The sequence below is a fragment of the Bactrocera tryoni genome, chromosome 5 (genome assembly GCF_016617805.1).
Source record: "Bactrocera tryoni isolate S06 chromosome 5, CSIRO_BtryS06_freeze2, whole genome shotgun sequence".
NCBI lineage: Eukaryota > Metazoa > Arthropoda > Insecta > Diptera > Tephritidae > Bactrocera > Bactrocera tryoni.
This window is the reverse complement of record NC_052503.1, coordinates 50,693,411-50,711,559: the sequence shown is the minus strand read 5'-3', so window position 1 is coordinate 50,711,559 and position 18,149 is coordinate 50,693,411. Positions and strand designations below refer to the sequence as shown.

At 33.1% G+C, this 18,149-nt stretch overlaps 1 protein-coding gene and 1 pseudogene across 1 annotated transcript; one reads left to right on the top strand and one right to left on the bottom strand.

Annotated features, from left to right (window-relative positions):
- Positions 1-8,396, bottom strand: part of LOC120779119 — a 30,835-nt pseudogene extending 22,439 nt beyond the window's left edge.
- Positions 8,397-11,660: 3,264 nt separating this feature from the next.
- LOC120777443 (ras-related protein Rab-8A) lies at positions 11,661-17,859 on the top strand. Its single transcript, XM_040108755.1, has 5 exons — positions 11,661-12,028; positions 14,192-14,252; positions 14,303-14,507; positions 17,466-17,606; positions 17,669-17,859. Exons 1-5 carry the CDS (start codon positions 11,905-11,907, stop codon positions 17,759-17,761), a joined length of 624 nt encoding a protein of 207 aa, XP_039964689.1. The 5' UTR covers positions 11,661-11,904; the 3' UTR covers positions 17,762-17,859.
- The last annotated feature ends 290 nt before the right edge of the window (positions 17,860-18,149 follow it).

Sequence of the window (18,149 nt, the reverse complement as noted above, 5' to 3'; positions counted from 1 at the left end):
ATCTCAAAGGATAATTATTTTCAAATTGGAATTTCTTTATAAATTCCATTCCAAATATTAAGTTAATTTAGTTTCAAATACTTATTCAGTTACAACATATATATATGTATACTTTTTCTTTTTTGTGGTTAATTTCAAATATTTCAATTTGAGTTTATTTAAAAAGCAAAGTATGTATTTTTGAAAGGATAAATAAAAACTAAAGATTGTAAATACCCTAAATTTCCAGTCGTGATTTTTTTTGGCGAACTTCATGTCATAGCCATCTTCACCACCTTGCAACTGTATCGGAAAATGAAAAAAGAAATGCTTTAGAAAGAATCGTATACCATAAAAGAAAGACTATAAATCGATTCCTCAGTGACTAAATTAATAAAATTATCTAAGTAGCTTTTGATTAATTTGGATTTTATCTTTCATGTGGTCACAATTTTATCCATGTATAATATTATAATTTTTACAATTTCGTCGAAATTATGCTCAATCAAAAACCACAGATATGAATGAATTTATAAAATGTATATGTGTGTCTGTATATATGTTTGAAAATACCCAATATAGTAAATACATTTATTTTTGTTTAACAGTACATGTATGTATGTATATGGAATCTAGGTTGTGCAATTGCGATATAAATGTATAAAGTATAAGTAAAAGCATTAACGATGTGAGTTCATAAGTAATCGCACAATAGATGATCCACAATCATCAAGCCCAATGTATGTATTACTAACATTATTAAACAAATTTGGCCAACACAGATGAATTAAGAAATTTTAGAAACATGAAACATCACTCGAAATGCTCCATGGTACCATGCCTATAGTTCAATGCCAAGCCTAATGTACCATTATTTTTTCCTAACCTTGCTTTTCTCACGTTATTTTTTTAGAGAGTTAGTTAATGAAAGTTTAGTAGTTTTGAATAAGTTTTATATATGATATACATAGCTCTGTAGCTCATGAAATACGTACAATAAGTAAAGGACACAACTACTTTCAAAAATTACAAAAGCACATATGCCTCATTCCTGTCTGACTTCCTACACCGAATACCGAGTTATCTAGTTCATTGACTTTTGCCATATTTCGTGATTGTTAATAATACCACTGTGGGCATGACAGGGGTCTAATGACGTGCATACGAGAATTCAGTATAACCCTTTATGAGTTCTAACGGTGATGTAGAGATAAAAGGTTTTAGTAATCCATTAGAGGTATGCAGCCGTATATGGATAGCTGTCCATCGCAAATGTACCTTTTTACATTTATGTAGATGTAAAAGTATAAAGTTTTAAAAACAAGTCATACAGTTCATGCAAAAGACTTTAGTAAATAGAATATAAACCACTTAGTCCTGTCATAAGTTCTGTTACAAGTTCTGTCAAAAATACATTTTTAATAAATTTCGAAGATACTAGTAGTACACTTTTGCCCCACTTTTGACAGAAGAGAAGAGGTGTAACGCATTTACCGGGGACCCCCCCAAGCAATTACGGCAGCTGGATCGCGTAGATTTTGTAGTTTTGATTATTACAAACTTCTTTAACATGCATTATAACTTTGTAACAGAATTTATGGCAAGACCAAGTATATAAACTACAATGCACAAAGGGATGCGTTGGAAACCCATTACATGCAAGGTAATTACACTCATATGGAAATCTACTTTATACACAATTTTTTGTCTTATTATTAATATTTAGCAAAACACAACCCGAGAAAATTAGTGATTTATTTTTTAGTCATTATAGATAGTTGGCTCTCTACATCCATATGCGACTTGTGATTTATCATATTGAATATTAGATCCCAAACATTACCACAATTATCGGAATATGTTTTCACTTTTATTTTGCCGAACACGTGGTCATATGTACATATATTAAATATGTATCGAGTAAACGTAAAGTTTCTCATTAGTATTAGTTTCCTAGATATCATCATTAGCGCCACTGGCTTGAAACGGAACCGCCTCCTAAAAACATCGAGGGTTCCATTTCTGTAATACATCTTACAACATTTGACCAGTCAGACCCGAGTAAGTATCGGTTGGCATTAAACGACATTCGCAGAGAAGCCAAAAACACCTTTTAACATTTCCTCGGCTCCTTCCGGTGTAAGGTCTATTTGGAGTTAAACAAGAACCCTCGAGCAAATACATACATTCTGGTAAATTAAACTCTTATGTCACACAGACAAAGATTCCACGCATGTCACTAACCATCCCTGTACATCACGTTCCGTATGGTCCTACCTGTCGAAACTACTTGTTTCCTGAACCCACAGTTAGATGACTCAGGTTGGAGTTAACGGGTTTTTCCGGAAAACATGTTTGCAAATAAGCATTACTGAAATAACGGTAACATTAGAAGTAGAAATTATTACTTTTTGTACACACACAACATGTTGCGTTACAAAAACGCTACTCCCTTCCTTCCTTTTCCTTCCTTATCGGCAAAATGTGTGCACAGTCAAAAACGTGGTAAAAACGCAGAAATCAGCCATCTTTGTTTGTTTACATTTAAACAATGTTGCCATTGCTCAATGCGCATATATAGTTTTGAGCATATCTTTGTTTTCAATTACAATTTTTTACAATATAAAATACCAAAACTGAAAACAAACTATCAAAAATAGTTTATATATTTATAAATAATAGCATTCGACTCTGATTTTGAGTTATTTTGTGAAAATTTCAAACATATTGAAACATATTGAACAGATTGAATTATAAAAGTTGATAATTGCTACAGTGTACCGATATTGGCAACCCTGCGTTGTGAGACAGCAATCAGCTGACACGTTTCCACGGCAAAAATCCAAATGTCGTGAATTCTCACGTCATCCCACGTCAAAGAGAGAAGGGAGTAGCGTTTTTGAGTGTGCAGTTACATTGCGCGCCCATAAGATAGGTCGTGCCAGCTGACACGACCCACGATTCTGCGTTTTTGACTGGCTAGCCTATTAATCTGGTTACGTAGACCCTGCTGTTATCAATTACTAAATGCTTTTGCTATATTTAAAAGTAAAACGGAGGGTTTCAAAGAAATTTCAAACCAATTATATTTAAAATTTAATTTTTAATTGTTGTACTTAAAATATTGTATACATATGTTCATATAATTTATAAGAAAATTACTGTATGTACATATGAATTACATATTTCCTTTACTTTCCAGAACCTTTGGACATTTCAGGACAAACTCGCTTTGTTTCATAGATAAAATAGATTAAATTTTTCATACCGTAGCTTTGATGTATTTAGAATTGGTATTTAAAAAAAAAAAATTCGGAAATATGATATATTCAAAACACCTTAAGGAGCTATACCAGCGTGACAATTTAAAAAAAAAAAATATTTTCAAAAATATCATGTGAAATCGGCAAGGTCATATTATATATAGTTTTTAAATGGCAGCGTTCTAAAGAGCGACCGGTCGCATGTATAAATAGAGTTGAAATTTTTTCGAAACGACATTTTTAAAAATTGCTGACATCGTAACTCAACGAGAAACCGATCGACTTCAAATTGAAACTGAGTATTCTTGAATATATTTACTATACAATGACCTACGATCTTTTTGCTTGGTTGAAAATTATCAATTTGACATTAAAAAAACGACCATTTTTTACCTAAAGAACGAAATTTTTTTCTGACCTACGCCAATTTGTTAATTTTCAATATTTTTCCAAAATCGTAGGTTATTGTATAGGAAATACCTTCAACTTTAATACCATTTTTGATTTTTGTAAAAAAATTTTAATATATGTAGCTTAAAATATACCTTATTATGTCCAAAGAACTTCAAAACATTCTATCGAGTATTTTCTTTAAAAAAATCGCCTCATTTTTCATGTGTTACACTGGTATACCCCTTAAACCCCTTGTTGAACGAAGTGATCTTAACAGATCCAGAATGACAAAACAAGCTAAACCAGTAAAATTGCTTTTATACATATTTGCTCGGAATAGGATCATAAACCTAAATTGCTATATCTCCGTAACCCATTACGCTACGAATCTCCCGGTATTACAAGCTTAGGTAAGAGGTATATGTGATTCTTATATATCATTTTTAATATTTAAATTACAATTCAATTAAACTTGTGTTGAAAATTGAAAATATAATTTTTAGACCCAAAATTAATAAATAAAAGGAGATATAGCAACTCCGTTACGAATCTCACGGTGTTACAAGCCTAGGGAAGAGGTATATGTGATTCTTATATATCATTTTTAATTTTCAAATTACAATTCAATTAAACTTGTGTTGAAAATTCATATTCATATGCTTTGAATTAAATTTATTTATTTTTTTTTTCAATCCGAAAGTTGGCATTAAAAAAAATTATATTCAGTTGTTTGGTATTAATTTTTATTCAATCCCGTATTTGATATGACGAATTTAATAAAAATAAGAATTAATTTTTTATCTATTTTTTGGCATTAAATTTTTTGTATTTTGTATCTCGTTTTGGGATTCAAAATTTAAAAATTATTTTTAATTGCTCTCTCTCAAACTAAACGACTTATTTGAACAGAATTTCTTTTTGCAGGTTTTCATTTTTGTGTGGAATAATTTAGAAAATGTTGGTAATACCTTTCGCATTTAGTAAGCATGCAAAAGTCTTGCCATTCTACTGAGATGATACCCTGTTTATTGGTATGAAAATGGTGGGTGTTGTAGAGAATACAAAACACGGAATCCGGAAAAGCAAATGGTAATACCAAATGATACAATTTTAAGCTCAGAAACTTCTATGAATAACGTTAAAGATATAAATTAATTGTCAAGTAGTAATTATAATGATAGAATTAATATTAAATATAAAAACTTCCCTTTTATTTGTTACACATTAAAACACAACAATTAAACAAAAAAAACAACGTATTCAATGCAAACAATTTTTAGAATATGTTCGTTGATCAATTATTCCCAATAATAAATTTTAAATTTGTAGAATTACTATACATTACCTTATCTTTCTTATCTTGGCGGGCATAAGGGAAGCATGGAATAACTGCCGTCACTCTTGACGCTGATGCTATTTTACAAGCGTTTATCATGATCAGAAGTTCCATCAAATTGTCATTAATTTCTCCAGAACCTGACTGCACAATGTAAACATCTTCACCACGTACAGACTCTCCAATCTCAACACTAGAATAAATATTATAATTATATATATATATTATATATACCTTTCGCTTTTTACATTTCTTAAATGCTCTCTTATTTTATATGAATCTACTGCCCGGTTTCACGGTCCATACTTAAGTTATGCTAAGTACTGAAAATGGGAGACTTAAGCAGTGCTTAAGTAACAGCTGATTTTTATTTTGTATTGTTATTTGTCAAAAGAATAATTAAGAAATTATTTTCTACGAGAATACATACATATATGGAATCGGAGTGGGATTTCCACCAGTTCCAATCCGACTCGCTAGCGGTGAAATTCGGGGTTCTTTTGTTGTTTTCATCCACTTTCCTCGCAAATTTAGGTATTGTTTGTTATAATTTAAATATTTTAAACATATTTTTATGGATGACATTTGTAAAACATATGTTGCCAATAACGTTGCCATATATCACAATAAAATTTTATAGAAATTAAGCATTGACAGTGAAACGCAAACGACTACTCAGTCTGCAACAATTCTTAGCTAAGATTTTATTTGGACACAACTTAAGTATGGACTGTGAAACCAGGCATAACAGTCTGTACTATTGAATATTCATAAGTAATTTTCTATATGTTAATAAGATATTAAATGGCACGATGTGCACTGAAGGCATATAATATAAGTTTATTACTACTACTATTTTAATTCCGTTCTCATGACAATGGGTAATATTTTAGATCTCTTCATACTATTTCGCTGTGGTTTGTGACTTCGGTCCGGTCGCTTTTGTTATTGAAATATTAAACATATCGACCAATTTACACGGTAGGAAACCAACTAGAAAGTTAGAAAACATCAACTAAGTATATTCTGTCTAGCGGAAGGCCAGGGTTGCTTGAATTTTTTGAATACAAAACAAAAGTAATGATATACATAATTCCATCTACTTTTATTAAGATATCGCACAAATTTACCAATATTTTAGGCACAACATCAACTAGAGCAAAACATATCCTTGTATGCAATATATGGGACTGATTAAAAACCAGTAATCTGATTTTACCCATTTCGGGCACACAACTAATTATATCATCCAAGATTCAGTTTGCAACCATATCTTACACATTAACAACCGAAAGTTCGAAAATCCCTATACAGTTGACGCTCACAAATTAGAATCTACAATAATTAACAAGAATTTCCAGAAAATAGAATCAGAGTTTGCAATACATCAAAAGTTCTGAAATTATTTTTTTGTTGCTATCGATAATCGACTTATTATTTTGTTTGTGCAAAATAAATCTAAAAAGGGGAATCCCCAATTTATGTTCTTAGCTACTCGTTGTTTGTTTGTCCAATTTATGCACATTTTTGGCATACATATACTTATGTGTAGTAAAAACTAGTTGTGTGTTGGTGTTTGATAAACCGCTCAAATTGAATTATTTAAGAACATGATTTGTATTGCATTGGATTATTACTCTTTGGTTTTATACTCTTGCAACATGTTGCTACAGAGTATAATAACATAATTATCACCTAAAACTAATCGAGATAGAAATGTAGAATATACATATGTATACATACATATAAATGATCAGGAGGATGAAACGAGTTGAATTACGGGGTACCGTCTGTGCAAGCTGTAACTTGAGTAGAAATTGAGATATCCTGATGAAATTTGGTATGCTTTAGTTACATGCTTTAGTTACAAAGTTGTACGAGTCCCCTAACATATTTGCTATGAATTTGTACGTTTTTCCTTCATTTTGCAATATTTGTTACCAATCGACTATTGGAGCATTGGCTTTTACGACCCATTCTACATGATTGTTTCTTTTCAGTCTATCATGTTTAAAGGAATATAAAATTACAAATACTCCAAAACTTAAATTGATATAAAAATACTTCGAAATAATCACCTTTTTAATTACTATTTACACTTATATTATTGGCCAACTTAATTTGAAAAATGAAAAAAATAATAATTCCAGTTGTTGATACTGACGCTCTACTCATCCGCCTTCATCGTAAAAATGTAACGATACCATTTGAGAAAAAACAATACTAGCTAAACACACACCTCTTATTTTGTCCATAAGGGTAGACCTGTTATCGTGGTTTTTAATTATTAATTTTTTTTTGTATCGGGCAACAATTGACCGTCCGTCCTGACTGGTTTTCATCTAATAAGAGCCGCTCTCCTACAGCCTGACCAACGACGACAATGCCAGGCCAGATATATCGATAGCTCAATTGAAAAATTTTATGCATCCTCTTTAAAATCCGGACCTGGCAACGAGTAATTACTATCAGGACCAAAGCTCTTTAAAAATCAACTGTCCTTTTTCAGGGATAAGGGTTTTTATGAGAGTGACATTATGACTAAATATTGGACGTGAATAGGATCATTTTAAAATCATAAATAAAACGCTTATATCCATCAAAAGATTATTGATATATTAATACTTAAGCTATTATATATTCTGCCTACAGAATATTGATTTATTCAATTTTAAACTCTACTTTCTTAAATTTAACCTTGAATAATAACCAATTAATTGATATTTGCTTTTTTATTTCAAACTTTCTTCCCTTACGTATATACCATTTCGTTATCAGTTTTGTAGTAATATACATACATAATCTAAAAATAATAATCGCACTGTTTACATTTAATAAGATAATCTTTACAACTTAAATAACCAAAAGTATTATATTTGAAATATGGATTCAATGGTATAAAAACGTGCTACTAACGTTTTTAAAGAGAACGGCTTCATATTTATTATCAGCGGCCTTAATTAACCACAATACTAAGGCACATGTGACAATTTTGTAAATCACGTTTAATTGTAGTTTATGATTATAAAGTTTCGCACAATATGTAAATAATAAGTCCACCAAACAACGATTAAAGAACCGTAAAAATGGGATTACTATAATAAACATATTCTAAATACCACTTACCATGTCTCGAGATTACTAAACTTCTTTGTGACCACTTTTCCCAAATCAATACCCAAACGGTCAACAATTCTTTGGGCCAAGTCCGGGTGAGAAGTGCCGGAAAACACTTTTATATTAGGCATTCTGGAATGCAATGTGTTATTGAAACAAAGTATCTCCTTTTGATCCAAACTGGCACCAATGAATCTACTAACACGCGCTGAATTAAGACAACGATCTAGAATCACACTGCTCAAGTACAAAACCTTATTTTGTTTCCACTTTTTATCACCGTTTCGTTTCATAAATCTTTTAAACGTTCTCCTTATAGGGTTAATGTTAACCCATATTAGAACATGTAAAATGTTTTAATTGTAATATCCTGTTCATACAGAGCTTTAGTTGGACTTAAATTAGACATATGTAGATCAATTCAAAATTTTTATGACATTTAAACGGTCAGAATATTAACCAACATTGGATAAAACTGATTTCGGCAAAACAATAGCATATTGGACATAAATTATTATTTAACGCATTTACTTTTATTTAAAGCGTTGCGATTTAAGCTTAGTACGCAGCTCTCAAGAAACCTGAAAATTAAATAATAACTGAATAAATCCATAAATGATAAATTTATATGAAAAAGCTCAGTACTTTTGAATACATTGTAAATTGAGCTGCACAGAACTTCGAGAAAGAAAGGAATTAGCAAATATAATATCCAACTTTCATTGTGAACTAACCAATATATATAAGAAAATATCTTGGGGTTCAGAAATGCAACAGGATTTTCATAAAACCAAAAAATTACTAGAGCTTATTTTCTCTTCTTTACTGGCGTAGACACCGCTTACGCGGTTATAGCCGAGTTTTCAACAGCGCGTCCGTCGTTTTTCCATTTCGCTGTTTGGCGCCAATTCAAGATACCAAGTACAGCCACGTCCTTCTCCACCTGATCACTCCAAAGGAGTGAAAGTCTTCCTCTTCTTCTGCTTCCACCCACAAGCACTTAATCGAAAACCTTCAAATCTGGAGTGTCCTCTTTCGTTCGGACAACATGACCTAGCCAGCCCTGCTGTTATCTCTTGATTCGCTGAACTATGTCAATGACACCGTATATTTCGTACAGCTCATCGTTTCATATTTGCCGTTGTCAATACGCAATGGACCACAAATCTTCCGCAGCATCCTTCTCTCGAAAACTCGTAACGTCGACTCATCATATGATGCGGTGACGGCGTCTCTCTCCCACCACGAATCCCACATCGAAATTGCGCTCTTTTGTATGGCCACTGTAATAAATGCCACATGGACCTACTTGTCTTAGTTCTTGTTCCGTCCATCGCATTTCTTGGACGGCGGTGATGTCAGCCTTTACTTTTACCAAGACATCAACCAGCTGGACAGCGGCATCTTCCCAATTAAAGGTCCGGACATTACGCGTGCATGCCCTTAAATCGTAATCATTAATGCGCTTGCCACGGTCGTCAGAAAAAAAGGTCTCTCATCCGAAGTTTTTGTTTCCTTTTCATTGGAGGCGTTTTTACTTGGGGAGTCTCAACCCTGCCGCGCAACCCTGAAGAGGGATGGTTCGCCTTCTTCCTTTAGCTCGCCCTCAAAAGGATGTTCTTTGGGTGCTTAGAGAATACTTGGTCTAAAACCGGAAGGCGTGAGATGCATTAGCCACTTGCAAAAGAATCGGTTCTGGCCACTCGCAAGTGAATGGCGCTGAGAGAAATTTCCCCAATGCATTTAAATCTGGACTTCTACACGTCCAGTCATCTGCAGAGAGAAAACCAGTAATATTGCTTTAGCCACTTCCTGGAAGGTTTTTGCCATGAAACTGGATCTTGCTCTTAAATCTTTTATTTAAAAATCTAATTAATCATCCCATCCGGCAAACTATGATTGGATGAACAACAATCCTGTTAGCCAGCTATCGTTTAAAACTTCGGTTAATAACCGAACCGCACCACCAGAGATTTCTGTTAGAGTGGTTATTAGTTTCTTAAAGGTCAAATGGCAATTCTAGCCTTAACTTATGTGTACGTGCGATCGTATATACTTTTCTTACGCAAAGACCTTATGACTTGCCCGGTGTGTATGAATATGTGTTTGTTTCCGCGCAAATTATTTCATTGTATTGGAGTTTCGCTAGCTGTCACTTTCTGGATAGTTGCCCAGCAAGACGGGTATCTATTTAACACATCGCCATTTTATGTACAATGTATGTATGTATTCTCGATCTATTCTTTAACTTATAAACATGTTAGCTTGTTTGTTACCTAATTGTTAGCTGTAAAAAGCATATCTGTTACCTCGATTTCCTTGATACATAATATTAAAGGGACTCCCTTGCTCTTGCGAAACCCTTGCACGGTGGAGGAATTTTGAAATTTTCTAATTGGTGCAACGACACAACTACAAAACACACGCAGAAAAATATTTGCAATGGCTGTAAAATAAGTCAGATCAAAACCCATATTTATTTTCATGCAATGACACGTAAAAATTAATTGCTACCTGTGTAAGCTGTAATTTTACATAAAGACATAATTCGCCGTTTAATTATTGAGAAAGGTAAGTTTTAAAAAGATTTTATAATTTCTTTTCAAATTATAAAGATTTGTTATAGTTTTTTTTTTGTTGAGAATGAATGCAGAAGGTGCGCCAATTCACAATAGTCATGCACAATAGTCATTTACAATAAATTGATTATCACTACATTTTATAGTGGGTGCAGTGAACTGAAAATAGCCTACTACATGAATCCTACTACATGAACATTTGTAAGAAGGCAGCGACATAACAATGGCCGGCATGTACACAAAACAACGCAGTTGTCCATTTTGCATGTACACAATTTCGTTGTGGCCATACTAATACCTTTCACTTCAATGTAATTTTAATATTTTGTTCAAAGTGAAATTTTTTATGCAAAAAATAAGTAAATTGGTAAATTTATTTATTTTATATTATTAATTGTTATTTCAAATCGTGGATCGGTACGCGAACAAGCCCATACACGATAAATCGCAAGCGCACACATACCGATCGAACGCACTTGTGTGCTCGTGTATGGGCGCTATTAGCGAGAGCGACAACTGTCGGCCTGCAGTCGTGTAGTCGTGCAGCTGTCAAAATAACTGTATCCGTAAGAACATGTGTATTTTAATATTTGACAGATGACGCTTGCAGTCTGTCGCGTCAATGTGTTCAGCACTTGCACTAAGAAAACAGGTATTAACTAAACCTTAAGTGTCTGTCACACATTTAATATATATTGCGGAAATTGTATCGTGTTCCAAATTAAGAATTGATGGACAGCGAGAGAATGCTACACATGCGGTATTGACCGTGCCAGTATTATTCGAAGTATTCGATGATATTTTTGGAGGAAGGTTTAAATAAACGGGTTTGCTTTATTATTTGTTTAATTCTTCCTTAGAATTTTCACAAACTTTATCAACCAATTCACAATCCGCGATTCTAACTTCAAAATATCTGTGATACATACTCTTCATTTATCGAAGAACTTTATTATCGATTTTCGATTAAATCCGTTTATCCCCATTTTAATGAGATTTATTAGAAATTGGTGTTTAATATTTTTTGTTATGCTGTAATCGTATAAAATATTTAATTACTTAATAAATTTAAGCTCCGGTACGCATGTATAATGCAATTAGGTAGCAACACCGAGAAACTTTCAATTTTATATACGTTTTCTAATGAATAGTTTTAGCATACAAGTACTTTCAAACAATAAGTCTTGAAACTTAACATATACCAAACGCAATATTTTAAAATTCACACAATAAAAAGATGGCGAAGACGTACGATTACCTCTTTAAGTTATTACTAATTGGTGACTCTGGCGTAGGGAAAACGTGTATTTTGTTTCGTTTTTCAGAGGACGCATTTAATACCACCTTTATTTCAACTATAGGTGAGTAGACTAAAATTTTTAAACGGTGTTTTGGGGTAATTTGGAGTGTCACCATATTCGTTAAAAATATTGAAAGCCTTTTGCACAAAGATTATAAACAATGGCATTTCTAATAATATTTTGAAAAACTTTAGGATACCGTCCCCCGAATTCGTGCTAAAAAAGGGTATGGGGCAGATTAAAAATATATATAAATGGACACCGGGCAACTTACAGGTTATAAGATATTTGTGTTTAAAGTATGCTTTTTTTTTACAAATTGTAATATATTTTACATTTTTGTTTACTTTTCTATCACAATAATAAAACGGTGGTAAGCAAACAAGCCGTTTATTTAGTCTTAGAAATGTTTATAAACTATTTAGTGAAAATGAAAGTAATCAAAAAAGTTTTAAAGTAGGCATTGTTAAATTACTGAACTTGACTTACGAATATCTTACTATGAGTCAGCGGCAATTATGTACATATGTAGATTGGATATATATATATTTTTAAGCCAAAGAATCTCTTCAACAAGCATATACCAATTTTAACCACATTTCCTTTCTATGTATCACAACTTTTAATTTTATATGATTCTTTCATTTTACAGTCTATAAGTCAAGCACCAATAATATTATCGGAATACTTTGCACAAAAGGTACTTGTGAAGATAGTAGTTTTATAACTGAAAGTTGTCGATATCGGACCACAACTCTTCGAACCCAAAGAGCCTTTGGATGACTTTTTACTGAAACTATCCGTTGATCTCAAAGATATAAAAATACGGAATAGTTTTCCTATAAAAATAATGTTTCCTTGTATCAAAGATCGGCAAAATTTTCCTAATTAAATCAGAGAACTAATATCATGATACGATGCCAAAAATTGACAAAAGTTGTATCGATATCATATCACACATACTATGTACGGAAAAATAGTTGAATACTGAAAATCATGCAATCGGTCCACGGAATTAGCCCAGCATTCGTATAATGATATCTATAATTCGACACACCTTATACTGAATGAGTTGGTTACTGCTAGAGTTATCTTTAAACAATACACAAGTTAACGCAAAAATGGTTTTTGTTTAAGTTATCTATCCGTGCATTTAGGTCGCTAAGTGCTTTCTTGGTGTTGTTCAATCTTTCACCTTGGTGAGGTATTTTCCTCCATCGAACCTTGTTACTTTAGCAGCAACATATTTATGCCGCCTGGGCCAATGGATTTTTGTATTAACATCATTTTTTTCATTTTGAGCATACTGATATCTCAGATAACTTAAGAGTTCCAAAAAGTTTCCTGAGAAATTAAAATTTAAATTTTTGGACATACTAAATATTAAAATATAAAAAATTTATATGATAACTTCGTATCACCTTTAATAGTTGACATTTCCATTATTTCACTGCTACTGGGCGTTTATGCAGGCCTGCCCTCCCTTTGGTGCATCCGGTTCCCTATCCCATTTCGACTTTCCAGCTTATTAAAGGTTTTCACCTTTATAAGAGACTCCACCAAAGCATCTGGATGATAACAACTTTTGACCTTTGGAATAGCATTTTTTATCTTTGTTTGTTTTTGTACTTTTGCTTATTAAAATCCTTTTCAGCAGTGACAAATATGTAGAAAGGATACTTTCGTTACCTTTGACCACCTGCCACTAATGAAGCCAGTTGCATCTGTTAAGCCTAATTTGGTTCAAGCGCATTGTTTAAAGATTAATAGTAAACCGAGGGTAGACTTTCATGTGAAGATCATCTCGAAGAGATCTTGCGGTTGATTCCTTGATATAATACAGGAATTGACGTCGAAAAGATCCCGAATTTCTTGTTTTTCATTCCCAGCACATTCAGTTGCTTTTAAATGAATTGGTGGGTGACTCCCAATGCTGAAGAAAGCTTTTCTTCCCACAAATGACGATTATTTGGCAAAAATCGGACATATTCGCACAACCAAATAAATACAAAAATATACTTATTTTACGGAACTACTCAAAGCAAGGGCTGTATTAGTACATATCCTATGAAATAACATATCGGAACGAAACATATCAGCTTATTGGAAATTTTACTACAATAATGTTATTTGTAATGCTATTTATATGTAAATTTTGCCATTATTTAGCAAACCTTATCCTTTTTGCATAATAAAATAAATATCTGTAAACATTTTTTTTAGGTATCGACTTTAAAATAAGAACAATTGAATTTGATGGGAAGAAAATTAAACTTCAAATATGGTAATGCGTGTGGTATATCGAATCCTCAAACTATAACTTTTTTCTTTTAGGGACACCGCAGGTCAAGAACGTTTTCGGACAATAACAACAGCGTATTATAGAGGTGCTATGGGTATCATGTTAGTATACGATATAACGCAGGAAAAATCGTTTGAAAATATTAAAAACTGGATTCGCAATATAGAAGAAAATGCATCCGCCGACGTGGAAAAAATGCTTCTGGGTAATAAATGTGAATTGAATGACAAACGCCAGGTGTGTATTATGCTGGAACTCTGTAATAGTATATACTCGTATAAGCAAATTTTATCAGGTTCTCTCATACTTTCGTTGCTTGTATTTGTTGCGGGTATCTAACATTGCTTGAGGAAATTGTAAATTAATAGTCATCGAAGTTATCTAACGGGGAACTAGAATACGATATATGTATGTGACCTATGGTCTACCTTAAATTCGATATTCTGCACAATGAATGACGAAGACCCACCAGAATTATGGGCACCTGTAATATCACGCCCGATATTACCATCGCTAATGGTGGTCTGATAAATAGCGTAACCCTGCGACCTGTGCTGACTATCGCATTACACCATCTGCCCATAATTACCCCGATTGAAAAATCTCCCTACATTAATTCTGTGAGCAACCGTACCTTCCTTAACTTTAATATACATATGTAGCTAACGTGGTCGGCTTCCCAGAATTCACTGCGCACCACATACTTTCACAGATGAAGTTCAGAGTTTCGTCAGCAAAGCAAAATCCATTTGCTTAGATGGAACAAACATACTGATGCTAAAACACCTAAACTCGACGGGAGTCAGCTTCCTCACCAAGGTCACCAACCTGTCGCTGACCAATCCTCAAAAACCCCTTTGTGTAGAAAATCGGTAGAGTGAGTCCTATCGTTCGATAACTCTCCCAGTAGTGAAGACACTTAGGCCTTGCTAGTTCCGACATTCACCTGAGTCTAGCGAACCACCAGTATGACTTCCGTAAAGTGCACAGCATTTAGCATCATAAACGCCCAGATAGTCCATTGCCTAAAATAAAAGCCACCCTGTGAGAGAACGATAATCTTATCGTTGAACTTATCAAATTATTTTGACACAGTCAACCACACAACGCTACTTGGACAACAGTCCACGCTCCCTCCAGGTTTGAAAAGGTGGACTATGAACTACCAGGGCGGTCGGAAATCATCCGAACTGTTTCGAGGTCCAAAGTTCAAATTGAGAAGAATTAAACAGGGGTCATACAGAATAGTTCCTTCCCCAGTTATGATGTAATTTCTACATTTCGAAACTGCCTCAACCAACAGAGGGAGTTTCTATCATCTCCTACGTTGATGATGGCACGATATTGACGACAAGCTTTTCTCCTCAAACAAACGGGGTTTTTTTTTTCATCTCAAAAATTTCAAAAATAAGTAAACATCAATTATACCAATGTTGAAGTTGTTATTACAAAAACAATAATTTTTTTTTACAGAATACAAGGCTTATATGATAAGAATTCAACCTTTCAATACTAAACAAAAATTAAACACAGCCAAAAAATATCACTTGAACTAAAGATATCGTCTCCTTTTTCACGTAAAAAAAGTAAACAGAGCTCAGTAAAGTTAAAGTGTGCACAAACTACATTAATCAGGGGTGTTGTGAAATCCAAGACAGAATTGCTTAGCTGTCAGAATTGCAAACCAATTCTGATTTTCATTGGTGTCACAGAATCTGACCGGATTTTCGTTTTTTCGAACACACGCAAAACCAATATTCGAATCAGCTGTGTACTAATGTGACAAAATTTGCAAATGAATACATTTGGTAGCAATCCTATTAAAGTTTTTAATAAGTTCTGAATTAAAGAAAGAGTTGAAGAGATAACATTTATCGAATGAATAATGACGCATTTGGGTGTTAAATTCATTTATTACGTTTTGTAAATCTAATATCTTTAAATATCCGGATTTTTTTTCCAAAAACTCAATAATTAAGACATTTCGTGTTTTATACTTATGTTTCCCCTATAGAAATAAAGATAAATTAATTCGAAATAATAAAATACCTTGATTTCTTAGCTTACATTTCAAATCTGTGAGCGACTATCTTCTTGCTTTGTTTCTGATAGCAAAACCGATAAAATTGGTTTCCGTGACACCCAAATCCGATACAAATTCTGTTTCGAATATCAAACCAATGATATCTGAATTCATGACACCTACTACGTTTTTTCATCGGTTTCAATTCTGATTCCGACAACTATCAGATTCCACAACACCCCTGAATATTTATACTACAGTATTTGCTTTGTATCCCTTTGGACTTGAGGACATCCCTTAATCTTCTGGGCAGTGATTTTGCATTTTTTTTTTTAATCTGGAGAGATTTTGTTCCATTCTTCAATGCCTTTTTTGGGTTGTCCCTCATTGAAATCTTTCTCTGTCTGGTTTTTCTATTGCTCGTTGGAATTAAGGTGTGGACTTGTGTTTGTAGGATCGTTGTCCTGTTGAAAGATCCAATTCCCTGTTAATCCTAATTTTTCAATGCTGGGAGCAACGTTATTTTTCAAAGTGCTTAAAGAACCCAAATTTTTATCGTGGACTCAATTGAAGCCAAATTATTAGAACCACTATATCTTTTGATATTCGAACAGCTCTTGAAACTAGATGTGCTTTTACTTCCGCCGCGCAAATTTTCAATAGTCTAATATTTCGAACATTTATCAAAATTTCTTTATTGTGCAATGGTGTCTCAACTATTTTTCCGATTTCACGCAAAGATTCAGCTTATTATTCCAATATGATTTTTCGTGCTTCAGTGGTTGTTTGCTTATCTGTTAAAAATTGATGTTTTAGGGACTTCAGAAAAAACGATAGTGCTATAAAATATTTTTTTTTTTAACGCTTATTCGCTGGGCTATTAACTCTTTCCAAAGAATATTTAGTACTTTTCCAAAATAAGTATTAAAAAAACAAAGGCTGCTGCTACTGAAATGAAAATCGCTTCTCTCGCGAGCTGAAGTCGGGCATATTAGGTCCAAATAGTTTGCGACTTATTGTATAAAGAGTTTTATAGGCAAATATATGCCACATGTGTTTATTCCTTACAATTGCTATACTCGAACTTAGTCCTCCCTTACTTTATGATTATTGTCTGCGCTAAAACAAACATTATGCTTATTAACAATTCGAAACTTATGTCATTAACTAAGGTTTCTCGAGAGCGAGGGGAGCAACTGGCTATAGAATATGGAATAAAATTTATGGAGACATCTGCTAAAGCAAGTATCAATGTAGAAGAAGCTTTCCTAACATTAGCCAGCGACATTAAAGCGAAAATGGAAAAACGTTTGGTAATAATATAGAAATATTCAAAGTAGAAATGGCGAGTGAAAAATTCTATATATATTTTTAGGAAGCAAATAATCCTCCCAAAGGTGGTCATCAACTAAAATTCGCCGAGACTAGGAAAACGGAAACCTGGCTTTCGAAGTGTAATCTGCTTTGACGAGGTCATATTCGCACACCATAATATATATATATATATAATTCTCAGATGTTTAAACGTTAAGTGGTTTTATAATAAAAAAAACGTTTATTAAGGAATTTAAATAATTTATACGTAACTATAAGTATACTCTCTTCGATACATTGATAACTCTTATTATGTATTATAATAGAAACGGTCGAGATGGCTTATTAGTGGCACTTATGTATTGGCCTCATTAACAATCGAATAACCTAAACGAGGATGGTGGCCAAATAGATGTTTGTAGTTTCGTTTGTATTATTTTATTCATAATATGTATGATGAAAATAATAAGTTTCCGACTTTCTTGAAAGGGAATTTATACAGCGTGCGGTTAAGCGCATTTACGTGATTGTACGCATTCCAA